The sequence below is a fragment of the Ovis aries genome, chromosome 3 (genome assembly GCF_016772045.2).
Source record: "Ovis aries strain OAR_USU_Benz2616 breed Rambouillet chromosome 3, ARS-UI_Ramb_v3.0, whole genome shotgun sequence".
In the NCBI taxonomy this organism is placed as follows: Eukaryota; Metazoa; Chordata; class Mammalia; order Artiodactyla; family Bovidae; genus Ovis; species Ovis aries.
In genome coordinates, this window is record NC_056056.1 from 35,756,128 (window position 1) to 35,783,721 (window position 27,594).

The 27,594-nt window shown below is 38.1% G+C and overlaps 2 protein-coding genes across 3 annotated transcripts in view; one reads left to right on the forward strand and one right to left on the reverse strand.

The window, feature by feature from the left end:
* The window catches only part of SPDYA (speedy/RINGO cell cycle regulator family member A), a 47,140-nt gene extending 25,342 nt beyond the window's left edge, over nucleotides 1–21,798 (forward strand). For both annotated transcript variants that reach the window (XM_015094276.4, XM_042245935.2), the window contains one exon: nucleotides 10,403–21,798. In XM_015094276.4, coding sequence (XP_014949762.1) covers nucleotides 10,403–10,491 — 89 coding nt within the window. In that variant the 3' untranslated portion in view covers nucleotides 10,492–21,798. The remainder of the gene's footprint in view (nucleotides 1–10,402) is intronic.
* TRMT61B (tRNA methyltransferase 61B) lies at nucleotides 7,465–23,006 on the reverse strand. Its single transcript, XM_042247191.2, has 8 exons — nucleotides 22,836–23,006; nucleotides 21,926–22,741; nucleotides 19,218–19,320; nucleotides 16,192–16,382; nucleotides 12,369–12,460; nucleotides 11,666–11,892; nucleotides 10,873–10,950; nucleotides 7,465–10,788 (listed from the first exon to the last, which is right to left on the reverse strand). Exons 1-8 carry the CDS (start codon nucleotides 23,004–23,006, stop codon nucleotides 10,745–10,747), a joined length of 1,722 nt encoding a protein of 573 aa, XP_042103125.1. The 3' UTR covers nucleotides 7,465–10,744.
* Nucleotides 23,007–27,594: the final 4,588 nt, after the last annotated feature.

Here is a 27,594-nt window from a genome sequence, read left to right on the forward strand (position 1 = left end):
GCCTGGGTTGGAGAATTTTGAGCATTACTTTACTAGTATGTGAGATAAATGCAACTGTGCGGTAGTTTGAGCATTCTTTAGCATTGCCTTTCTTTGGGGATTGGAATGAAAACTAACCTTTTCCAGTCCTGTGGCCACTGCTGAGTTTTCCAAATTTATTGGCATATTGAGTACAGCACTTTCACAGCATCATCTTTTAGGATTTGAAATAGCTCAGCTGGAATTTCATCACCTCCACTAGCTTTGCTCGTAGTGATGCTTCCTAAGGCCCACTTGACTTCACATTCCAGGATGTCTGGCTCTAGGTGAGTGATCACACCATTGTGGTTATCTGGGTCATGAAGATCTTTTTTGTATAGTTCTTCTGTGTATTCTTGTCACCTCTTCTTAATATCTCCTGCTTCTGTTAGGTCCATACCATTTCTGTCCTTTATTGAGCCCATCTTTGCATGAAATCTTCCCTTGTATCTCTAATTTTCTTGAAGATATCTCTTATCTTTCCCATTCTATTGTTTTCCTCTATTTCCTTGCATTGATCATTGAGGAAGGCTTTCTTATCTCTTCTTGCTATTCTTTGGAACTCTGCATTCAAATGGGTATATCTTTCCTTTTCTCCTTTACTCTTCGCTTCTGTTCTTTTCAAGCTATTTGTAAAGCCTCCTCAGACAGCCATTTTGCCTTTTTTGCATTTCTTTTTCTTGGGGATGATCTTGATCCCTGTCTCCTGTACAATGTCATGAACCTCCATCCATAGTTCATCAGGCACTCTTATCAGATCTAGTCCCTTAAATCTATTTCTCACTTTCACTGTATAATCGTAAGGGATTTGATTTGGGTCATACCTGAATGGTCTAGTGGTGTTCCCTAGAAAACCACTTTCTTCAATTTAAGTTTGAATTTGGCAATAAGGAACTCATGATCTGAGGCACAGTCAGCTCCCAGTCTTGTTTTTGCTGACTGTATAGAGCTTCTCCACCTTTGTCTGCAAAGAATATAATCAATCTGATTTCCATGTTGACCATCTGGTGATGTCCATGTGTAGGGTCTTCTTGTTGGAAGAGGGTGTTTGCTGTGACCAGTGCATTCTCTTGGCAAAACTCTACCATGAGCTCATTCCCATGGTGGGGGTGAGTTGTCCCACAATATCAGACTCAAGAGCACTGCAGGAAAAGGGGCCCAGTCAGCTAGGGGCCAGGAAGACACTGTCATTTATCTTATTACTGGAAGTTTATACTTTCCTCTACTTTCACCCATTGCCCCTTTCCTCGCCGCCTCTGGCAACCACCATCTGGTGGAGTATCTATGAGTTTTTGATTCCACGTATAAGTGATATCACACGGTATTTGCCTTTCACTATCTCATTTATTATTTCACTTAGCACAATGCCCTCAAGGTCCATCCATGTTGTCACAAATGGTAAATATTCTTCTTTTAAAGATGTGTGTGTGTGTGTATAAAATATTCTCATTTTATTTTCTTTATCCATTCATCTGTTGATGGACAGTTAGGTTGTTTCTGTTCCATTTCTTGACTATTGCAAATAATGCTACAAGGAACATGGAGATGCAGGTATCTTTTCAAGATAGTGGTTTTGTTTCCTTCAGATAATACCCAGAGGTGGAATTGCTGGATCATATGGTAGTTCTATTTTTAATTTTTTGAGAAGCCTGTATACTATTTTTCGTAGTGACTGCATCCAACAGTGCACAATGGTTCCCTTTTCTCCATATCCCTATGAAAACTTGTTATTCCTTGTTAACTGCCATTCTAACAGGTGTGAAATGTTAGCTCATTGTGGATTTAATTAGCATTTCCCTGCTAATTAGTGATGTTGAACACCTTTTCATGTACCTGTTGGCCATTGGTATGTCTTCTTTGGAAAAATGTCTGTTCATTTCTTCTGCTCATCTTTTGATTGGATTTTTTTTTTCTGTTGAGTTTTATGAGTTCTTTATATATTTTGAATATTAACCCTTTAATAGATATAAGATTTGCAAATGTTTTCTCCCATTCTATGGGTCCCTTTTCATTTGTTGATGGTTTCCTATACCATAGAGAGCTTTTTAGTCTGACGTAATTCCACTCTTTAGTTTTGCTTTTGTTGCCTTTGCTTTTGGTATAAAATCCAAAAAGAAATTGCCAAAACCAATTTCAAGCACCTTACCCTCTGTTTCTTCTAGGGTTTTGTGGTTTCAAGTCTTAAATCCATTTATTTTTGTGCATGGTATAAGATACTGGTCCAGTTTTAAACTCTTTTACATATGGCTATCCAGTTTTTCCAACTCCATTTATCTTTTCCCAGTGTGTTTTGACTCCTTTGTCATAAATTAACCATACGTGTGGGTTTATTTCTGTGCTCTCCATTCTATTCCATTGATCTATGTGTCTGTTTTTATGCCAATATCATACTGTATTAATATTGTTTTGTAATATTATACACTTTTCTATTTTCTGTTTTTTCCAATGTTTGCTTTTTTTCACTTATCTTAAAGCAACTTCTCATTATTTAGTCTTTGAAAATCTGATTTTTAGTCATGACATGGTATCAGTACCACAATTTATTTGCATATTTCTTTGGGGTGATTTACATGGTTTTGAACAATGGTTGTTGCTCAGTTGCCCAGTCATGTCTGACTCAGACCCTATGGACTGCATCACACCAGGCCTCCCTGTCCCTCACCATCTCCTGAAGCTTGCCCAAGTTCATGTCCATTGTATTGGTGATGCCATCCACTTCTCATCTTCTGACACCCTCTTCTCCTTCTGCCCTCAGTCTTTCCCAGCATCAGGGACTTTTCCAGTGACATTCGTAACAGCCATTCACATCAGCCATTCACATCAGATGACCATAATACTGGAGATTCAGCTTCAGCATCAGTCCTTTCAACAAGTATTCACGGTTGACTTCCCTTAAGACTGACTGGTTTGATCTCCTTGCTGTCCAAGGGACTTTCAGGAATCTTCTCTAGCACCACAGTTAGAAGGCATCAATTTTTTGGTATTCTGCCTTCTTTATAGTCCAGCTCTCACAACCATATGTGACCACTGGGAACACCATAGCATTGACTATACAGATATTTGTTGGCACTCTGTGAACTGGAACATTCAGGTTTGACCTAAATCAGATCCCTTATGATTATACAGTGGAAGTGAGAAGCAGATTTAAGGGACTAGATCTGATAGACAGAGTGCCTGATGAACTATGGACAAAGGTTTGTGACATTGTACAGGAGACAGGGATCAAGACCATCCCCAAGAAAAAGAAATGCAAAAAAGCAAAATGGCTGTCTGAGGAGGCCTTACAAATAGCTATGAAAAGAAGAGAAATGAAAAGCAAAGGAGAAAAGGAAAGATATACCCATTTGAATGTAGAGTTCCAAAGAAAAGCAAGAAGAGATAAGAAAGCTTTCCTCAAAAAAAAAAAAAAAAATAAAGAAAGCTTTCCTCAGTGATCAATGCAAAGAAATAAAGGAAAACAACAGAATGGGAAAGACTAGAGATCTCTTCAAGGAAATTAGAGATACAAGGGAAGATTTCATGCAAAGATGGGCTCAATAAAGGACAGAACTGGTATGGACCTAACAGAAGCAGGAGATATTAAGCGGTGGCAAGAATACACAGAAGAACTATACAAAAAAGATCTTCATGACCCAGATAACCACAATGGTGTGATCACTCACCTAGAGCCAGACATCCTGGAATGTGAAGTCAAGTGGGCCTTAGGAAGCGTCACTACGAGCAAAGCTAGTGGAGGTGATGAAATTCCAGCTGAGCTGTTTCAAATCCTAAAAGATGATGCTGTGAAAGTGCTGCACTCAATATGCCAATAAATTTGGAAAACTCAGCAGTGGCCACAGGACTGGAAAAGGTTAGTTTTCATTCCAATCCCAAAGAAAGGCAATGACAAAGAATGCTCAAACTACTGCACAATTGCACTTATCTCACATGCTAGTAACGGAGAAGGCGATGGCGCCCCACTCCAGTACTCTTGCCTGGAAAATCCCATGGACAGAGGAGCCTAGCAGGCTGCAGTCCATGGGGTCGTGAAGAGTCGGACACGACTGAGCGACTTCCCTTTCACTTTTCACTTTCATGCATTGGAGAAGGAAATGGCAGCCCACTCCAGTGTTCTTGCCTGGAGAATCCCAGGGACGGGGGAGCCTGGTGGGCTGCCGTCTATAGGGTCACACAGCGTCAGACATGACTGAAGTGACTTAGCAGCAGCAGCAGCAGCACATGCTAGTAAAGTAATGCTCAAAATTCTCCAAGCCAGGCTTCAGCAATATGTGAGCCATGAACTCCCAGATGTTCAAGCTGATTTTAGGAAAGGCAGAGGAACCAGAGATCAAATTGCCAACATCCGCTGGATCATCTAAAAAGCAAGAAAGTTCCAGAAAAACATCTATTTCTGCTTTGTTGACTATGCCAAATCCTTTGACTGTGTGGATCACAATAAACTGGAAAATTCTGAAAGAGATGGGAATAAAAGATCACCTGACCTGCCTCTTGAGAAACATATGCAGGTCAGGAAGCAACAGTTAGAACTGGACATGGAACAACAGACTGGTTCCAAATAAGAAAAGGAGTACGTCAAGGCTGTATACTGTCACCCTGCTTATTTAACTTATATGCAGAGTACATCATGAGAAATGCTGTGCTGGATGAAGCACAAGCTGGAATCAAGATTGCCGGGAGAAACAGCAATAATCTTAGATATGCAGATAACACCACCCTTATGACAGAAAGCAAAGAAGAACTAAAGAGGCTCTTGATGAAAGTGAAAGAGGAGAGTGAAACAGTTGACTTACAGCTCAACATTCAGAAAACAAAGATCATGGCATCCGGTCCCATCACTTCATGGCAAATAGGTGGGGAAACAGTGGCTGACTTTATTTTTCTGGGCTCCAAAATCACTGCAGATGGTGTTTGCAGCCATGAAATTAAAAGACACTTACTCCTTGGAAGGAAAGTTATAACCAACCTAGACAGCATACTGAAAAGTAGAAACATTACTTTGTCAACAAAGATCCGTCTAGTCAAGGCTATGGTTTTCCAGTGGTCATGTATGGATGTGAGAGTTGAACTGTAAAGAAAGCTGAGCGCAGAAGAATTGATGCTTTTGAACTGTGGTGTTGGAGAAGACTCTTGAGAGTCTCTTGGACTGCAAGGAGATCCAGCCAGTCCATCCAAAAGGAGATCAGTCCTGGGTGTTCATTGGAAGGACTGATGTTGAAGCTGAAACTCCAATACTTTGGCCACCTGCTGCAAAGAGCTGACTCATTTGAAAAGACCCTGATGCTGGGAAAGATTTAGGGCAGGAGGAGAAGGGGATTACAGAGGATGAGATGGTTGGATGGCATCACAGACTCAATGGACATGAGTTTGGGTAAGCTCGGGGAGTTGGTGATGGACAGGGAGGCCTGGCGTGCTGCGGTTCATGGGGTTGCAAAGAGTCGGACACGACTGAGCAACTGAACTGAACTGAACCATGAAATGGAAATACATTGAGTCAACCACATTCTAATTTCCATTTAAATTATTTTTAGAAAGGTTGTTTTTCTCTGACATTTCCCAATTTGAAACAGAACCAGAGTAATACTCTAGCAGCAGTGATCCTTTTTACTTCTTATAGTACCTTTGTCCCAGATTTTCACCCATCTGAACATAGGACTGCAATTTCTTACGGCTCATTATTTCAGAATTTCACCTATTTATTTTTACCACGTCCTTATAGCAGTAGCTACTGAAGTTTTACTGAAAGAGAAACTAATCTCTTAAGACTCTTGAAGGTAAGGGTCATGCCTGTCATTGTTCCCTTCCTTGCCCAGACGGTAAAGAATCTGCCTGCAATTTGGGAGACCTGGGTTTGATCCTTGGGTTGGGAAGATCTCCTGGAGAAGGGCATGGCAGCCCACTCTAGTATTCCTTCCTGGAGAATTCCATGGACAGAGGAGCCTGGTGGGCTATAGTCCATGGGGGTCACAAAGTCAGACACGACTGAACAACACTTTCACTTTCACTGGCCATAGTAATCACTAAATTTTTGACTGATCGTTTAGTCTCTTCCCTTGTAACATCTTCAAGCATAATTTTTATTCGTTCACTCATATTGGAGGGTAAATAGGATCTTATAAGAGTTGCCTTTAAGTATCCCTCCTCTCTGGCAGCTTTTTGCTTATACTCTTATCTTCATAACAGGTAAGATTTACTAGATGTTTAAAATGTTCCATGCAATGTACTGATTGTTTTATATTCATAACCTCACTAATACTCACAGCCAAGCCTAAGGTAAATATTAGTATTTCCACTTTGTAGATAAGGAAGCAGAGGCTTAGAGAGGTTAAATACTTTCCGCAAGGTGATAAGAGTGACACTTGAACCCAGGTCTGAATCTACTACAGCCTGAATTCCAATGATGCTATACTGATCTCTTTGATGAAATCCTGCCTTCTGTGGTAAAAATAAGTTGCCACAGAAGTCCTAGCTGACTGCCAAGGACTAAGGAGTTGGTGAAAGCATTAAGAACGAAGTCCCTGATGGAAGGCTGTATGAACTAGAAGAGAATTCCAACCACAATTTGAACAAATATTTAAAGAAAGAAGAACAGAAGCACTTATATTTTATTCAAACTAGCCCCTCAGATATCAAGAGTAGTCACAGCCTGTGCTTAGATTTTGATATTTCAACGGGAAATCAGAGTGCAGCAAGGGAGGAAGAAGCTCTGCCAGTCAGCTTGCTTCAAGGAGAGGGAAAACAAAAAAAAAAAAAACAAAAAAAACAGGTCTTTGAGGGATTTTAGGTGAAAAGGGGGGCACTTGATTTAGGGCAATTGTAAATGGAATTGTGCTTTCATCTGTTTCTGGATGAACACTCTGACACCCTGGCTTAGGATATGTAAGTCCTATATAGGAAGAAACAATTACTTTCTCATTTCTGTTTTGTTCTCAGTATTAACTCAAGGCTAATGTAAAACCTGTTGTTTCAGGATGACAGAGGGTAGGCAATACAAAGAAAAATTATTGTTGATACCTACATTTGACCAGTAAACATTTATATTCATTTTCCATCAATAGGTTTAACAAGAGAGTGAGCTAATTGGGGCTGGGGAGGTTTAAGGATAACATGATATTATCAGGACTGTGGTCATTCCCTTACTGCCTCAGCAGTTGTTGATGCCAGTAGTGGCCTCTATTCAGCAAAATTCTCTTCCTCCAGTTCACATAAGGTTGTTGGAATCACCTAAGGTTTGTGGTTGCAGACAATTCATTGCAGACAATTCATTCTCCAGGAGAGATACGAAGAACTGATGCTCTGCTCTGGGCTTTTATGCTAAAACTAGCAATAGATGGTATCCATGCTTCCATCCTTCTTTCAAATATAAGCAACTTCTTGCTTTTCAGGTTAAGATCATGTTTTTCTACCTTAACATTTTTTTTTTCTCAAAACAACATGTTCAACAACAAGTTTATATAAACATTTATAACATTTATTAAGAATAAAATAGTTGATTTTGATAAGGTTGTGGGAGATAGAGGAAGCATTCTGTACAAATTTACATGCATCACAATCACCAATCATGTGCTAAGCTACCTTATAAAGGTTTAAACAAATAATTTTTCCTCAGAAGTAAATCCTTCTCATTTAACACTTGACTTCACCAAGAAATCCTGAAGTGGCAGTATGACATTCATTTTACTGATGAATAAACAAACTCAGAAAAGTCACGGTTGCATAGTAAAACAGCAACAATAAAAATACCAAGATGGAACCCAGTTTTATCTGAAGAGATAGTACATGTTTATACCAACTAAATTACCTTAAGCTATTTTAGGCTAATCTATGTGAAACATGGGTACATATTATTATGTATTATCTGAGGACTCCCGAGAGTTTAGAGTGAAGCCAAGGGAAAGAAAGCAATATACCAAACCTTACTCCTGGGTCCTGTAGGCAGGCAGGAGACATTCCAACTGCTACATAATCTAAAAGCAAGTAATTTTCCCTCAAAAATAAATCATTCTCTGAATTTGCTTATTTACTTTTGTCATTACCACTGTTCTAGTCATCCCATTTTAAAATCCTTAATGAAGGCATAATCAGGGCTTATAAATTACCAATGCTAATTATATAATCAACATTTACAAGCACAAAAGATTTCAAAATTAACTCTGCAGGGTAAAAGACATAGTGCAGCCTGTTCCAAGGAAGTAATTTATGAGCTGGGTGTTGACTGAATCCCGTTCAGCCCAGAGAAATAAGGGAAAGGGCTTCTGAACAGTGGATGAACGTTTAAGTATATATAGCTTCTCTCCCTCTACATCCAGTGAACCACCAGCTTATCTGGTTCTTCCTTTACAATAATTTTTTAGATTCTCTCCTCTTCCACCATTCCTAGTTGTATATTCTAATCACCTCATAGTTGTACACAATGTATTACTATCAAATTTCTCATTTAATGGTTTTTCCTTCCTTTAAATACTCAGACACTGCTAACAGACTTTTAAAAAATACCTGCTTTTGCATAAACACGGAAACTTAACTTTCCTACTGATTCTGAAGTAAGTTCAAAATCAAAGTTTTCCACAATCCATGAGCTATATACTTACATTTCCCCCTAGAACAACCAAGTCAACATTGATGAAATCATACCTGATCCAGTGTAGGCTTCAAAGCCATCAGCAAACTTTTACTGACCATTTACTGGGTGGAAAAGTCAGGATTTCTGAAAGTTACTAGGAAGACAGTTGTGAGTCAGTCACAGATCTTTAGGAGTATTTTATGGTAAATGAGGGCCAGACATGAACCGAGAAAGCTAACTTTAGAAGAAGGCATCTGTCCCACAAACTGAATTATAAAGATGCTTAGTATTCAATGAAGAGATGGATAAAGGGCTTAAACTGGACTTTGATTAAATATACAAATAAATGTTTATTTACTTCTGTAGTTTTGTTATCAACTCCTTGTTCAGTTCAACGTCTACTGAGCAGTGTACCAAACCAATTATTCTACATGAAACAGGAGAAAGTACAACTTTTCTCTCTTCTTTAAGTCATCCCCTTCTCCAAAAAGTACAATTAGGGCCTGTGTTCAAAACAATAAATAGAAGGGCAGAAGAATGGGGAGTATTCCATGATGGAATTTAAAAATGTATGTTAGAACTTCTATACACCTGGAAATCTTATGAAAACTTTAAAGCCATTATTGTTATATGAGTGTTCAGATACTTAGCACACAGAAATAGTATGAGAAGACTTCTGTGCTTATGATTTAATCACTTCTCTAAATGCAACCAAAGTGATTTTTTTTTTTCAAAACACAGATCTAAGCATGTTACCCCTTACTTCACTAAACCCTTCAGTAGCACCCCATTTTTCTTGGGTTAGACCAACTCCGTGACAGGTCTGCGAGATCCTGCATGGCTTGACCCCTACCTTCTTTTCAGTCTCTTTTCAGTCAACCACAATATCACTGACCCTTTTTGTGCTCATTTCCCTTGCTGTAATTAACTCTTACCTACCCTTCAGGTCTTGGCTCAGTTGTCACTTGCACAGGTAATTACTTTACCTGATCGAAATCTCTATTGTACCCTGTACTTTTCTGAAGCATTTACAACAGTTTTAGTTTTATATTTGTGTGATTTTTCTCATGTCTATCTCTATTACAGGGTATAAAATCTAAAAAGGCAGAGATTTTAGACTAGATTTTTCCACATAATGAAAAGTATGTAAAATGTTTTTTAGGATATGTATATTACGTAGTTCTAACCTAAGAGATAAGTAGCATTTATCCTTACAGGCACTACTTCAAAAACCTATAAAAATCTATATTTAAATAATAACTCTAAGCTTATGTTTATCTGTAAAATATGGATAACCTTAAGGATGAGCAACACATATTAAATAAAAAGACATTATAAAGTCCTTAAGACATGTAAGGCACATGGTAAATGCTAAATGACTGGTACCTATGAATAATAAAATCTAGTCCTAATTAGTTCATATATATAAAGTGTATCTCTCCAAACTTTATTTTAGCTGCATCATGCAGCTTGCAAGATTTTAGTACCCTGACCAGGGACTGAACCTGGGCCATGGCAGTGAAAGTGCCAAGCTCTAACAACTGGACCGCCAGGGAACTCCACAAACATTTGACTTACATAACAGAATAATTCTGATGTTCTTTCAAACTGTTAAAATAATTCTGTGAAGGGCAAAAGAGAGTCAAGAATTGTTACATCTTTTGTTACAATTTTAAAGAAAGTGATATCATTATCATTTTTTCCCTATTATTTACTATAGCCTAGACTTGTTATTTTTTAAGATACATACAAGCCATTAAGGTATATATTTAAAATACACAGATACATAAAATTTACCTCAAAATGCATATTTTATTTTGGTAGCCAATGACCATCAATCAAACAAAGAAAAGAAAACTAATTTCATGAAGAAAGACAAATCTATGGAGTGGTTTACAGGAAGTGAAGAATGAAATGGCTCAACTAAACCAACTTGGAATCATTTACTACAAAATGCCAAACTGCAAGACAAGTGTCAAAATGGGACATTTAAGCAGTTTTGAAATGTTACATGTTTCTCCAGCTTTTATTACTTTTCAAAGTTACATGTAAAAATACAAATCATAGTGATAGCTAAAAATACCAATCTATGAAAGTAGTGATTTGCAATATAAAGTTCTATTTTGATACTTTTCAAGTCTTCAAATCAGTTGTCATCTGAGGTACTCAGTTAAGTTGTGGTTTGCACTTCCTCAACTTGACAAGAAAAGCTAAATTAAGGGGAGAAAAAGGTAAGGTGATTGCAATAATGAGAAGAAAACACCATATAATATAGCCTGAAAAAAATTACTCACCTGTATGACCAATTTGCCAGTGTATAGGTCTAGCAATATAGGGAAACGATCCATAGGGAAAATCAGAATGTGATTCTTCTGTTATAGAACAAAATATGTATTATAAGCAACATAAAATATTTGACAATTTGTTTACAAAACTGTTAAACAACAAATTACTGTCCCTTGTAAGTTTTTTCTCTCAGGTTTTTTTTTTTTTTTTTTTTAGTGTTTGTTTTGGAGCTATTCTGACAGTTATCTTACAGAAACAACTTGTCAAGGATTACATGATAAACTTTATATATGGTTTTATTACCAAATGAATAAGCCAATATCATAAATCTGTAGATGACTGAAAACTTGTTTATGGTCTAAATAATGTGTATATGCAATAAGGAACTAAATTTAGTTCTTGGAAAAATTCCAGCAGCATACTAGAAGTTGCTTTTTGGAATATTAGCTATTTGCATACCAAGTCCTATTAAATTCTTTCCCTTCAGTGATAATCACTGATCTAAATTTAAAACATTCTTTAGTATATTTAAAGTATTTCATAAGCCAACCCCCTTATCACAAATATGAATATTATAATATTCAATTCTTCAAAGGTATCAGAGTTTTACATAAAAGGCAGGAAAAGTCATGATTCTTTCTCTTAGAGATTTTAACTTAATAGAATAAATACATTTCAATTTCCATAGGATAAAATAATAAATCCCTGAGAAATATTTTTATAATGTATTGCTCATACACTCAGGAATATATTCTCCATTTATTATTACAAACACATGCATAAAATAGAATTGAAGCTCACCTTGGTCATCATATTGAAACATCTCACCTTCAATTCTAACTTTTTCTTGAGAGTGTGCTTGTAAGTCTGTGTTGATTTTAGGTTCTACTTTTTGAGCTAAAATTCCATTTTTCTGTCTGGCAAGGCAAACCAACCAATCTCTGACAATAACTTCACTTATCTTTTCACATGAGAGGGCAAGTTCACAGATGCGAATTCCATCTAAAAGTTCAATAACCTGTGTGATGCTTTCAAAAAGTGAAAAATGTACTTTAAACTTCTACTACAGCAATAACTTTAAGTTCATTATACCACTTATCCTAATTTAAATGCTATACTGAAATCAAGATGGGGGAAACAAGTAAAAATGCAAGTTAGGGCACAAAAGAGAATACTAAATAAAAAAATATAGATTACACTTTTAAAAACTTTTCTTCTAAATTGTCAGAAGAACTAGCCATCTTATATTACTGTTTATGTAAAGAATGATTTAACCAGAAATATAACTAAATTTGGGACATATGCTCTTTCATAACAGTTTTACTAGATAAAATATACATCTAACTCAGTTTTAAAACAAAAGTGTGTTTAAAATAACATTAAACTATGGCTGATTTATGTTGATATACGGCAGAAACCAACACAATATTGTAAAGCAATTATCCTCCAATTAAAAATAAATTAAAAAAATAACATTACAAAAAAGAACAGTCACATTACTCACTTTGCTAGATATACGGCACATATACCACCCTGTTTAAGATTTGGGAATAAAACAGGCAAAGCAGCTTGAGGATTCAACATATCCAAAGCTACCTATAGTGGGGAAAGAGAATCAGACTGAGTTTTGTTTAAATAAAACATGTATTTCTTATTGTGGTAAAATGATACACTTTGAGAAAGCAGTTAAAATACCCAGTTAAAGTATTTCACTTTTTAGAATACAGTACTGATGATGATCATTTTACTTCTCTCAAAAAGGCACATTTATTATACATTTTGTCATAATTCTTGACTACATAAAAACTGTAATGGCAAGTCTTGTACTTGACAATATTGATAATACAGGAATCTTTAGCTTCTTGTATACATAAACACACACACAGTTGCCCCTTGAATAATATGCATTTGAACTGTGCAGGTCCACTTACACAAGGATTTTTTCAATAGTAAACACTACAGAACTACACGATCTACATTTGGTTAAATCTGAAGATGTAGAACCCTTGGATATAATGGAACCATGGAGAGGGAGTCCTGACTGTAAGTTATACTCAGATTTCTGACTGCAAGCAGGATTGTTGCCTCTAAACTTCGTGTTGTTCAAAGGTCCACTGTATATATAAAATTTCAATGCTTTATTTCAGCCTTTTGCAATAGAAATTCACACTATCTCAAATGTGTATTTTCATGTTCAAAAGAAAACTTCTGAATATTAATTTTAGAGACTCTATAAGAATCATGTCCCTTATTTCTTTACTCTTCATTCAATTGCAGAATACAAGGCTGTATACTCAAAAGATATCAAATGAATACAATGAGAAAGTGAAATTTTCAAAAAAATTTCATTGAAAACAAAAATAAATAGCCAAAATAGAAAATAACTGACTTACTGATAACTCCAGAAATCTAATCTAGTTGGCACATCCTTAAATTTACTAAATTAGAAAGTATTCTGTTCACGTTTTTTTTTTTTAAATAATAGGTCATCATTCATTAATAATTTATTAACCAAATATTTATTGAGCAACTTCCATGTGCCAAGTATCTTGCTAAGTGGTAAAAATAAAATGGGAGCTTACATTCTGTTTCATAGGAACTTATATTCTAATTAAGGGATAGGCATTAAACAAAAATTCAATAAATATGTAATTCAGAGAGTAATGAGTGACATGAACTACGAGATTATAAAGGAGAATATGAAGGACAGAATGACAGGGCAAGGAAAGGAAGTGATAATTTTATACATAAGCTGGTCATGGAGAGACCTGAAGAAAGTGATTAAGCTCACCCTGTGGAAATTTAGGGGGGAAGTGTACTCCAGATGGAGAGAAGAGCAAATACAAATGCTCTGAGGCTGAAGCGTATTTGGTGAGTCTGAGAAGGCTACTGTCGCTGCAGTGGGGACAAAAGTGGGAAAGTGGCAAGAGAATAGTTCTCAGATGATGGGGATGTGGTGGAAACGGGGGAGGGAAAAATTATGCAGAATCTTACAGACTTTAGCTTTATTCATGAAGAGAGAAGCCACTGGAGAGTTTTAGACATGATCTGACTTTCTAAACTTTTTTGAGTGTCGTAAACATACCATAAAACTTGGCATTTCAAGTGTACATAGTTCAGTGGCCTTAAGTATATTCTGACTTGGGCAAGGAAAGACTTGCAATAGCAAATAGCATTGAATGGGATAAGACAGAGCCAATTAGAATTAGGACTGGCTGTGAGATATGAGAGAAGTAAGAATAAATTCAATGTTTTTAGCTTAAGCTACTGAATAGAGTAAATTTTCCTCATTTACTATTGAGGAAAATGACTAAGACAATGGGAAGAACAAGCCTGGGGAGAAATATTTGAGAATTCAGATTTGGACGTGAGTTTAAGATGCCTATTAGATATCCAAGTAAAGATCTCAATGACTAATCAAGGGGCCAACATTGTAGACATAAATGGATTTCTTTGATTGTAGTCTTATATTATTGACAAGGACCAAAAGTCAGACTACCAAGCAGCCTGCCAATCCAAAGCTCTTAACAGTATTACCATTCATTAGCCACTCAGATCAGAAATTTAGAGTCATTACTTTCTTTACCTTGAATTCTCTTTTAAGAATCTGTAGACTTACGATGCTTCTGTTTGGATTAAAATCACCTAGTCCTACAAATCTATCTCTTAGTATTTCTCAAATTCATCCTACTGCTAATGCATAGAAACCAAACTTACGGTTACCAAATGAGAAACAGGTGGCAGTGATAAAGTAGGAGTTTGGGACTGCCAGATACAAACTATTATATATAAAATAGATAATCTAAACAACAAGGTCCTACTGTATAAACACAGGGAGCTATATTCAGTGTCTGTTGTTGTTCAGTAGCCCAGTTGTGTCCAACTCTTTGCAACTCCATGGACTGCAGCACACCAGGCTTCCCTGTCTCTCACCATTTCCCAAAGTTTGCCCAAGTTTATTCACTGAATCAGTGATGCTGACCCCCATCTCACCCTCTCTCACACTCTTCTGCCTTCAATCTTTCCCAGCATCAAGGTCTTTTCCAGTGAGACAGCTGTTTTGCATCAGGTGGACAAAGGATTGGAGCTTCAGCTTCAGCATCAGTCCTTCCAATGAGTATTCAGGGTTGATTTCCTTTAAGATTGACTGGTTTGATCTCCTCACTGTCCGAGAGATTCTCAATTGTCTTCTCCAGCACCACAGTTCAAAGACATCAGTTCTTCGGCACTCAGTCTTCTTTATTGTCCAGCTCTCACATCCATACATGGCTACTGGAAAGACCACAGCCTTGATTATATGGACTTTCGTTGGCAAAGTGATGTCTTTGCTTTTTAATACACCATCTAGGTTTGTCATAGTTTTCCTGCCAAGAAGCAGTCATCTAATTTCATGGCTGCAGTCACCATTTGCAGTGATTTTAGTGCTCAAGAAGAGGAAATCTATCACTGTTTCAAACTTTTCCCCTTCTATTTGCCATGGAGTGGTGACGCTGGATGCCATGATCTTAGTTTTTTTAATATTGAGTTTTAAGCTGCCTTTTTCACTCTCCTCTTTCACCCTCATCAAAAGAGTCTCTTTAGTTCCTCTTCACTTTCTGCCATTAAAGTGTATCATCTGCATATCTGAGGTTGTTGATCTCTCTCCGGAAATCTTGATTCCAGCTCGTAACTCATTCAGCCTGGCATTTCACATGATGGACTCTGTATATAACTTAAATAAACAGGGTGACAATAAACAGCCTTGTCATGCTCCTTTCTCAATTTTGAACAAGTCAGTTGTTCCATATAAGATTCTTACTGTTGCTTCTTGACCCGCAGACAGGTAAGATGGTCTGGTATTCTCATCTCTTTAACAGTTTTCCAGTTTGTTGTGAGCCACACAGTTAAAGGCTTTAGCATAGTCAATGAAACAGCAGTGGATGTTTTTCTGGAATTCCCTTGCTTTTTCTATGATCCAGCAAATGTTGGTAATTTGATCTCTGGTTCCTCTACCTTTTCTAAACCCAGCTGTGCCTCTGGAAGTTCTTGCTTCACATAACTTTGCGAGTTACAGTCCAGGGGTTGCAAAGAGTCAGATACAACTGAAGTGGCTGAGCATGGCACGCACGGCATAGGCACATTTATTAACAACTCTGGCACCTAATTCAGTATATATCTCGGCTCTAAATCCCACCACGATATTAAAGGAAAATATTCCTCCCACTCTTAGAAATGGAAATGGGACAAATAATGAAGGAAGATCCTTTTCCATACAAAAGAAGTGTGGTCTTTGTTTTCTTTGTACTCAGTATTAGGTAATATCATAGGACCCACTTTAGAAAACTTACCGCATCAAATGTTAAAGATTGTATGTCCTCGGTTGCTCCTAAAATATCCTTATGAATAAAATCTACATTGTCTGGCCAATCTTCTACATGACTTATTTTCCATGAATCACGCCAGTGTCTATAGTTCTTCATAGCCAGTTTGTGGTGGTCCTTTCTAATTTCGAAACTTATGACTCGTCCTTGTGATCCAACTTAATTAAAAACAAATTATGACAGTATATAGTATAAATCAGTTTATTAAAAATGTCAAAAATTTATTTTTCAAAGTATTTCATGGGCATGAAAAAATAATTCAAATGGTTCAAGGTTAAAAAAGTCTCTGTCCTATCCCAAATCCCCAGTCAGTCTCCCTCTTCAGAGGCAACCATATCACCACAGTTATTTACCCTTCCCAAGATAGTCAGTACCTCTACAAGTGTGCAAGTATCTCTTTTTCTGTTTTTAACACAGTGTCTCATCATACATACTGTCCTGTACCTTTCTTCTTATTTACCAGTGGCATCAGTGATTAACGATCTACTGAATTTTTTAAAAGAGCTCTTATGTTCCCTTGTATGGCTATGTTTATTTAACCAGTCACCTGCCAAAGAACATTTAGCTTGTTTCTCATCTTCCGCTATTACAAACAATACCCCAGTGACAATTATTTTGCCTAGGTCTTTGTAAACATAAGCCAGTTATATATATATAGGATAAAGTCCTAAAAATGGAATTGCTGACTCAAAGGATATGTGAATTTTTTTTATTTTGAAAATTATTACCAAATTGTTCTCCAAAAAGATGATACCAATTTACATTTGACCAATAATGTATTAGAGTGCTTATTTCTCCATACTCTCTCCAAAAGAGTTATCAAACTTTTTATTAACCTAAAAATTGCATACAGTTTATCACTATAGTTTTAACTTGCATGTCTTTTGTTAGGATGAAGTTAGTTAGGCCTTTTGGATACTTAAAAGATACTTGGGGCTTCCCTTGTGGCTCAGCTGGTAAAGAATCTGCCTGCAATGTGGAAGACCTGGGTTCAATCCCAGGGTTGGGAAGATCCCCTGGAGAAGGGAAAGGCTACTCACTCCAGTATTCTGGCCTGGAAAATTCCAGGGTCACAAAGAGTCAAATAAGACTGAGCCACTTTCACTTCACTTTCAAAGATACTTGTATTTTTGTGTGTGTCTGAAAAACTTTCAAACTATCATAGTAATACTGCAGTCTCACAGAAAACTACTACATTTTAAATACAGCAATTAATTTTCTATCACTCTCTATATGAGGTGATTTGATTTGGAGGCTGTCCCAGGTCAATCAGTCTATAGTTAAAATGAGTTTAAATTCCAGCATGTGTCTTTAAAATGTAAGTCCAGCTGTAATTCATCATGTTCTCAAGGGATAAATGTTAATAGCATAAGCTAACCGTTTCGAAAATTATGGAGCAAAAATATCCATCCTGAAGGTAAATAGCAATGATTTCTTGATCACTCATAGGTTGGGATTATTCATGCTATGTGACCCTCCTCCAACACTATAGGTATTAGAAATATGGACACTCCTATCTCACAAACTTTTATGTTTTTGTCAAATGCATTTAGGAATCAGTCACAGACTGTGAAGAAATGGCTGCCTTTATGCACAGAAAAGAGTGCAACAAAAGATGTGGGGAGCCCAAAATGAATTTCCTGACCCAGTATAAGCTGGATTATGTTTGTATGTGATGACATTAGGTCAAAAAACAAAAGGTTTAAGTTTAATTCAATATATGTCTATCTGTAATCTTTATAAAATCTACCCACATACACCTACAATTGCTCTAACAATGTTTATTAGCTTAAAAAGAATACACTAATAAAAACAACATGAATGATTTTTTTTTAAAATTTATCCAAAGAGAGTGCTGTCTATTATTAGGTGAGAAAGGGAACACCGCAGAGGCAGTCAAACAAGCCAAAGCAACCTTGACAATCAGAGGAATTCAGTGACCAAAAGGAGCAGTAATCAGCTACAACAATAACCAGAATTCAAGTGGTGGTAACATGAACAGATATTTATGCTTACTATATACCTCTTGATTTTTGACCTTCAAGCAGCACTTTAACCAACTGACAATTTTTAGAGACTTGGTCTAAGAAAGGAAAATTCTTCATGATCTAGTTTTATTTTAATAGTTTAATTAATTTATTCATGAACAATGATAATTCTTTGCCTCTAATAGTATATGACTCTTCTCCAGCAGCTGACAGCTCTTTTCCCCCTTCTATAGTTTCTGATACTGAGTATTCATTTGGCAGTATTATTAACAAAAACATGTACACATGTGCACCAAAAGACAAGCACAAGAATGTTCAGAGGAGCACTGGAGCACTGTTTACAACATTCAACTCAAATGCCTATCAACAGCAGAATGGATAAACTGTGCTTTACTCACAAAATGGCAACTAAAATGAAATAACCACTGCTACATGCAATGACTGAACCTCACAAACAGAATGTTGAATGAAAGTAACCTGATTCAAAAGCGTATAGTACTCAAGGATTCCTTTTATGTAAGATTCAAAACAGGCAAAATTCATCAATGGTGATTAAAGTCAGAGTAGTGGTTACCTTCTACTTTTGGATAGGATAAGGACTGAGAGGGATTTGAGGTTTCAATAGTACAATAATATTCCCTATCTTGATCTGGGCAATAATTACATGAGTGTGGTCACTACATAAAAATTCAATGAAGTATACACTAATGATCTGTGCACTTTTCTGCAGCTGTGTTATGTTCTAATAAAAATTTCAGTTAAAAAAAAAGCATGGAAGGAGCAATAGAAAGCAAAGAGAGAGAGGGTTAGACAGAAAATAACTTGAATAAATGTACAAAATAGAAAAATCATTGCTTACATTTGATTTCAAGGAGAATGCTCTCTATCACAAAGTTATGTGAACATTTTCTGAAACATCTGTATCTATTTAACTTTCTGTTATTATGAACAGATTGAATGTTTTCTTTGTCATCTAAATTCAATTCATTTACCCTAATCTCTTACCTGCTTTGGATAAAAATAAGCTCATTCCACCAGAGCCCGAGCCAGCTTCCAAAACAGTATCACCTGGGTGGATATTCATCATCGACAGTATCATATTTATATCCTATGATTGAAATACAGCAAGGGTGATTGTGTGGCCAATAAATATGTACTAAGCACCTACACCTTCAAATACTATGTTGGGCTTGGAGAAAAGTGGAGGGGAAAAAAAAGGATTAAACTCTCGCCCTTTCTACCAAGAGTTTATAGTTTACTTGACAAAATGAGAGATTGAGGAATCAATTAGCAAATACAGAAGAACTTAAGTATAATACTGAAATTACAGACAATAAGTAACATTAAGAGCTCAGAGAAAGGAGAGAAATCAGCAGACTATCCTAGCTTAAAGACATAGAAAATGTAAGGAAACAGTCACAAGGTAGGGACAGCTTTCAACAAAAAAGAGGTAGAATAAAACACAGTTTGCTTATCTGAATCCAGGCTAAAGCATTTAAACTTAACATGGTAAGTAACTAGGATGTGTCACTGAGGTAATATAAATGGCATTTTATAAAGATTAATCTGTCAGGGCAATACGGGATATACTAGAACTGAGAAAAAGTAGAGGCAGAAAGACAAGTTAGGAAGTTATTACATAATCTGCATTAAATGATGAATTCTCATTTAGAATTAGGATACCAGGAACAGACAGGACACATTTGCCAAATTTTATAACTAAAGAATTGTTTTGTTAACAGGAATATCACGGATGATAGTAGTAATAGCTGTTTATTGAAACTTCACCAGGTGCCAGGCTTCTGTTAACTATGCAAACTGCTTTCAAATATTATCTTGTTTAATCAGAATAATAATGAGAAAATGATCACCATTGCCATTATAAGGATGAGAAATCAGAAAGTTTAAGTAATTTGCCCAAAGTCACACAGCCAGGAATTAAGTGGGCAAGTAATACTGATGCTGAACTCCCAAACACCATGCAGTTGACTGTTACACTATTTGTTTTAAATGCTATATAGAGAAAAATGTTAGCATTTATTTCATCATTCCCCCCAATAGCAAACCTTTCAAAGTTGCTAATAAGCAGCATATCAATTAAGTTTTTACTATCTTTTTCTTCTCTGGGAAAAGCTGCAATGAAAATTCTAAAAAAAAAAATAAGATCCTCTGTTGAATCACAAAAAAAACTGTGTATTAAATATGGGTTTGGCTGCATAAGAAACTACTAATATTTAACAGGTACAGTGGTCCAATTGAAAGCCAAAATGTATCTTCTGAAATGATGGACTAAGACTTGAACCCAATGATACATAGATACATAATATTTAAGGTGTACACTTCAAAAAGTTTCAGTCACAAATTCAAAGTCTTTCAGACACACATATCCTTTCCCGTCTGTCAGGCACATGGGAGCAGAGGTGGGAGGGGGCACAGATAATTTCACACAGGAGTGGGAGGCAGCTCCAGCAATCATTTCAATGAAATGCCCACGAGAAGCAATTCTGTTTCCTTGGCTCTTTCATATAAGACATAGAAACATTTCATTATATATCACAATGTAATAATAATAGAAATAAGCACACAATAAATGTAATGTGCTTAAATCAACCTCAAAACACCTCCCCCCACCCCCATCCTAGTCTGCGGAAAAATTGTCTTCCATGAATCCGGTCCCTGGTGCCAAAAAGGTTGGGGATCATTGCTCTAGGACATGAGGTCTATGTTGAAAGCAAGGACTATAGTTCACCACTACACCTCCCTAAAATAGTGCCCTGAATGTATAAAGTTGGTGGTTATTTGCTGAAGAAAAAATGAATGATTCTTCATCTAGGACTGGAGGAAGAGTTGTTATAATTACAAATGAACATTCTACTCAAGGACAGTGACTATGATGAATGATTAAAATAATCCACTAGCAATGGATATAAAACTGTAACAAGGAATTGGTAGATAATTTCCTTTAAAGAATATCCCTTTTATGTTTAGTGTCTAATTTTAGCTGTTTTAATACAAACATTTTTCCCTAATGATAAAAGCATAGTAATAAATCTTTTGTTAATAAAATATATTTTGGTCACCTGATGTGAAGAGTGTAATCATTTGGAAAAAAATCCTAATGCTGAGAAAGATTGAGGGCAGGAGGAGAATGGGGAGACAGAGAATGAGATGGTTGGATAACATCACGGAATCAATGGACATGAGTTTGAGCAAACTAAGGGAGACAGTGAAGGGCTGGGAAGCCTGGCATGCTGCAGTCCCTGGAGTTGCTGAGTCAGACACAGCTTAATGACTGAACAACAACCTCTAATAACTTACCTCATTAAGTATGATGCTTAAAATATCACCACAGTGGTACTAAACAATTGTCCCCAAGAGTTCAACATTCTCTTGAAGGCTGAACCTGCAAACTTAAGTATTATGGGGAATAAATGTATATTCTTATTAAATGCCTACTGAGTCCACACCACTCCATAATAGTAAGTCACTTTACAGATCAGAGAATCGAGGCTCCCAAGTTAAAATTAAAATCTGGCTGTTTCTTCCTGGAATTAGAAATCAAAATATATGTAATAGCCATTGGTTATAGCCATTGGTTAAAAAAAAAAAAAGTGAGAATAGAAACTTGAAATATTCTGAGAGGTGCTTTAAGTACATTAATCAGGTCTGTAGTACTGCATCCGTTTTGCTCTTAGTAACTCCCATGGCATTACCTTAGGATACGTTATGGCAGGCCCTCTTTGCATCAGTAACACATAATCCTCCAATGCCGGCCTCCTCAGCATGAAGTGCTTACCAGAGGAACTCCTCAGAATCTGGCCGGGAAACTTCCCCACGATCTCGCTGAACGGGACTGTCCCCCAATTACTATTTAAGTGTCCGGCGTTGCTCAACCTAAATAATTTTTTAAATTGTGTTTCTCTCTTCCCAGTCTCAGCCAAAATCAGCTCCCCGACCCGAAAAGGCACCACTCTGGAAGCGGACCAGGAGGAGGAGACGTGAAAGATTTCGTCCTTGGTGGCAGGCTGGACCAAGGCGGACACTGAGGGACTCCCGGATCCCGGGTGTGCAGGATCCGTCCGGCCCTGGTCTCCACTCGAGCCCTCGCTCTCTTGAGGGGGTGACTCCTCTCGCGGCGTCGGGAGTCCGAAGCTTTCCGGCGACGATAGACATCTGGTCCCAAGTCCCCGGACAGGGGGAGGGAGAGATGGAGGCGAGTCTGCGTCTGGGGCTTTCCTCTGTGCCGCCTCGCGCTCTCCTTCTTCATTTCCCGTGTCTCTAGGTGAGGCTTTAAAACACAGTAACCGGCCTCTCTCGAAGGACTCTCGCCCAAGGCCGCGCAGGAAGAGACAAGTCCTGAATCCTGGAAACCTCTGGAGGCGCCGCAGCGGTAGTAGGACCAGACCCACACACCTGGTTGACAGCATGACGACCCGCGCAGGCGCAGTCGCAGGCGAGTGACGGACGGCCCGGCGAGGCTCCGCCTCTCGCTGCGCGTAGCAGTGACGCAGCCTCTCTCGGCTGGACAACTATTGAGCGGGAAGAGCACAGCTACCGCGCTTGTCTCCAGAGGCGGCGAGGTGGCCGCCCGTCCTCGCAGACTGACTGTCCCATGAGTGGGACCCTTTCCTGCACGGGGGCGCGTTTTCCTCTTTGGAATGTGTTCAGACTAAACAATTGACCGCTGGCACATCTCCACCAGCCTCGTCCGGGGACGAGAGGATTAACAGAGACACAGCCTGTCAAAGCGCTGTCTAAGCTGAAGTCTTGTATCAGAGTTAGCTCGCTAGTCATCAGGAACAGGAACGTCACTCAGTCACCATCAGTAAAACTGGCCGCGAGATGTGTTTTACAGATTGCATTTGTACCTACCACCAGCTGACTGTCTCTCCTTTCCCGGCTGACCGCCTCCTTCTTCCTCTGGTCTCAGCGAGTCCCTTTTGACCGGGCTCTGACTACTTGCATGTCCTCCACAGGCCCTGGGAATAGGCCACCCTAGATTAAAGTGATTGCATCCACCGTGTGCTCATTTAACAGAATTGTTTTCAGTAACTGAAATATAATACTTAGTTTAAGTATTTTACCCTCCTCAAAACTAAGCAAAATTTTAGTGTCAAAATGGGAAAGTGAAAGTCGCTCAGTCAGGTCTGACTCTTTGCGACCCCCGTGGACTTCTCCATGGAATTCTCCAGGCCAGAATACTGGGGTGGTTAGCCTATCCTTTCTCCAGGAGATCTTCCCCACCCAGGAATGGGACTGGGGTTTTCTTCGTTGCAGGCGGAGTCTTTACCAACTGAGCTATCAGGGAAAGACCTTTGCTAAAACAGGAGTGGCAGAGTAGAGGGGTGTTATAGGCTACATTTCATTCCCCACACCATTCCCCAGCCCCCGCCTGCTAAATTCATGCACTGAAGTCCTAACCTTAAATACTTCAGAATGGGACTGTATTTGGAGACAGGGTCTTTAAAGAGGTAATTAACTTAAATGCCATTAGAGTGAGCCCTAATCCAGTATGACTGCTGTCCTCATAAGAAGAGACGAGGATCCAGAGGGAACACCATGTGAAGACAGGCCGAAAATGACCATCTACAGTCAAGGCAAGAAGACTCAAGAGGAAACCAGACCTGCCAACACCTTGATGTTGGACTTCAAGCTTCCAGAACTGTGAGAAAATTAATTCAATTGTTTAAGAAAAAAAAAGAAAGAATTGACTGCTTTCTAATTCTCTCTTGCTGAATCTCTTAAAAAAATTTTATTTCCAGGTTTTGGCACACACACACCCCCCCCATTTTTAAATAAAAATGAATTTAACCCTAAAAACTAAACAAAAGTAATAACAGGGGGAAAGTTATCTATGGAGTCTAAAATCTCATTTGACATTAAATATCACTAACTTGTTTGCTTAATGTTAATTCAGTCGATAAAAGTTCATTGAGGGTTCGGCATTACAAGGCACATTAGATATTTATTTAATATAAGTTTACAACAATCCTGTGTCAGAAATAAGTATTCCAGTTTTATGCATAAGGAAACTGACCCAGGGAGATTAAACGATTTGGGCAATAGCCCATAGCTGACAAGTGGCATGACAGGGTTCCCTGTCTAGGTCAGTCTGGTTCAGCAGTCCATGCTCTTTGTACTGTAACACCCCTTCTCAAAGACCAGTCAACAGTACGACTGAATTCAGAGTTGGCATGGGAATTAATATGTTCAGAGAGCTACTAATTCAATTTAAATTTGAGAAAATAAGTCTTGTTATTACTTTCAAAGACATAAATTATTTTTAATCTGTGCTTTCTAAAACATCAACCGTTGTAAACTCCATCATCAAGACTTCTCTCTTTTAATCCTAAACATGAAAAGACAAAACAGCCCTGCTCTCCCTTTCCCAACTGCATGTGTCACTTTTGTTTCCGGTTTGTTTTAAGAAAAGTTCCTTTTATTATCACTGCTAAATATGGGTCTGAGTTGGAACCTTCTGAATCTTAAGCCTTACAATTGTTTCAAAATTTATCATTCCTACTTTATTATCTCTTAAATGTTATTTAAGATATTTGGATGTTATTTCAGAAGGAGTAAGAATTAGAAGGTACATTGACAAAATATGCGAAGTACATTTAAATGCATAATTTCTGAAATTGTGAACAGTAAATAGCATTCCTTTCTTTCTGTTGTTTGAATAACAAATACAGTGATATAAATATTTTGTCCTGCACACATCTAAAAGTATTAGTATTGAGTATGGCTGCTCAACCTCCAGCCATTTCATCTCAATTCTAGTCAGTAAGAAGGGAGAAGCGGGAAGAAGGTCATGCCCTCTTTCTTTAAAAACACTTTCCTAAAAACACAAATATCACTTCTGCTTACATTTCATTCACCAGAACTTAATTGCATGGCCAGATCTAGCAGCAAGGAAAGCTGAGAAATTTAGTCTTTATTACAACTGAATATCACCCTAACCAAAAATCTGAAATTATATTAATCCTGAATAAGAGGTAAATGGATTTGAAGGCAACTAGCATTTTCTCTCCCAGGTTCATGCTAGTGAAAACGCTGGCTTAAAACCAACATTCAGAAAACAAAGATCATGGCATCAAGGCCCATAAAGGAAATCAACCCTGAATATTCTTTGGAATAACTGATGCTGAAGCTGAAGCTCCAACCCTTTGCCACCTGATGGGAAGAACCAACTCATTGGAAAAGATCCTGATGTTGGGAACGATTGAGGGCAGAGAAGAAGGGGACAACAGAGGATGAGATGGTTGGATGGCATCACCAACTCAATGGACATGAGTTTGAACAAACTCTGGGAGATAGTGAAGGAGAGGGAAGCCTGGTGTGCTGCAGTCCATGGAGTTTGCAAAAAGTCAGACAATGACTTTGTGACTGAGCAGCAACAGTGAAACAGTGAATGAATTAGGGATCAACTGATGATCTGGTTAGCACTGCCTTCCCATGTGAGGTTTGTGATCAATTTAAAGTAGATTAAGAGTCATAAGAAGGTGGTTGTGACTTTCCTCTAGTCATCTTCAGTTGTTTGTGGGTGGAGAGTTAGATTTTACCAATTTTACCAGGTTTGTGTTGTTGTTTTGGCCCCACCTTGCAGCTTCTTAATAGTTCCCTGACCATGGAGGCAATGCCAAAGAATGTTCAAACTACTGAACAATTGCACTCATCTCAGTCAGTCAGTCAATTCAGTCGCTCAGTTGTGTCCAACTCTTTGTGCATCATGGACTGCAGCACACCAGGCCTCCCTGTCCATCTCTATCTCCCAGAGTTTACTCAAACTCATGTCCATTGACTCGGTGATGCCATCCAACATTCTCATCCTCTGTCGTTGTCCCCTTCTTCTCCCACCTTTAATCTTTCCCAGGTCAGGTGAAGTCACTCAGTCGTGTCCAACTCTTTGCGACCCCACGAACTGTAACCTACTAGGCTTCTCTGTCCATGGGATTCTCCAGGCAAGAATACTGGAGTGGGTTGCCATTTTCTTCTCCAGGGGATCTTCCCGACCCAGGGATTGAATCCGGGTCTCCGCATTCCAGGCAGACGCTTTTAGCCTCTGAGCCACCAGGGAAGCCCCCCCCAATCTTTCCCAGAGTCAGGGTCTTTTCCAATGAGTCAGTTCTTCACATCAGGTGGCCAAAGTATTGGAGATTCAGCTTCAGCATCAGTCCTTCCAATGAATATTCAGGACTGATTTCCTTTAGGATGAACTGGTTGGATCTCCTTGATGTCCAAAGGACTCTCAAGAGTCTTCTTCAACACCACAGTTCAAAAGCATTAATTCTTCGGTGCTAAGCTTTCTTTATAGTCCAACTCTCACATCCATGCATGACTACTGGAAAAACCATAGCTTTGACTGGACAGACCTTTGTTGGCAAAGTAATGTCTCTGCTTTTCAATATGCTATCTAGATTGGTCATAACATTTCTTCCAAGGAGCAAGCGTCTTTTAATTTCATGCAGTTACCATCTGCAATGATTTTGGAGCCCAAGAAAAGAAAGTCTGTCACTGTTTCAATTATTTCCCCATCTATTTGCCATGAAGTGATAGGACCATATGCCATGATCTTAGTTTTCTGAATGTTGAGTTTTAAGTCAACTTTTTCACTCTCCTCTTTCACTTTCATCAAGAGGCTCTTTAGTTCTTCACTTTCTGCCATAAGGGTGGTGTCATTTGCATATCTGAGGTTATTGATATTTCTCCTGGCAATCTTGATTCCAGCTTGTGCTACATCCAGTCTGGCATTTTTCATGATGTATTCTGCATATAAGTTAAATAAGCAGGGTGACAATATACAGCCTTGATGTACTCTTTTCCTGATTTGGAGCCAGTCTATTGTTCCATACCCAATGCTAACTGTTGCTTCTTGACTTGCGTACAGATTTCTCAGGAGGCAGGTCAGGTGGTCTGGTGTTCCCATCTCTTTCAGAATTTTCCAGTTTGTTGTGATCCACACATTCAAAGGCTTTGGCATAGTCAATAAAACAGAAGTAGATATTCTTCTTGATCTCTCTTGCTTTTTCGATGATCCAGTGGATGATGGCAATTTGATCTCTGGTTCCTCTGCCTTTCCTAAAACCAGCTTGAACATCTGGAAGTTCACGGTTCATATATTGTTGAAGCCTGGCTTGGAGAATTTTGAGCATTACTTTACTAGTGTGTGAGATGCGTGCAACTGTGCGGTAGTTTGAGCATTCTTTACTGTTGCCTTTCTTTGGGATTGGAATGAAAAGTGACCTTTTTCAGTCCTGTGGCCACTGTTGAGTTTTCCAAATTTGCTGGCATATTCAGTGCAGCACTTTCACAGCATCATCTTTTAGGGCTGGAAAGAGCTCAACTGGAATTCCATCACCTCCGCTAGCTTCGTTCACAGTGA

Coding starts and splice junctions, on each gene's coding strand:
- TRMT61B (XM_042247191.2), bottom strand. CDS start 23,006: ATGACTAGCGAGCTAACTCTGATACAAGACTTCAGCTTAGACAGCGCT. Junction 16,383..19,217: donor CTTATTTTTATCCAAAGCAG/GTAAGAGATTAG, acceptor TTTTTAATTAAG/TTGGATCACAAGGACGAGTC. Junction 10,789..10,872: donor CTGGCAAATTGGTCATACAG/GTGAGTAATTTT, acceptor CCCTTAATTTAG/CTTTTCTTGTCAAGTTGAGG.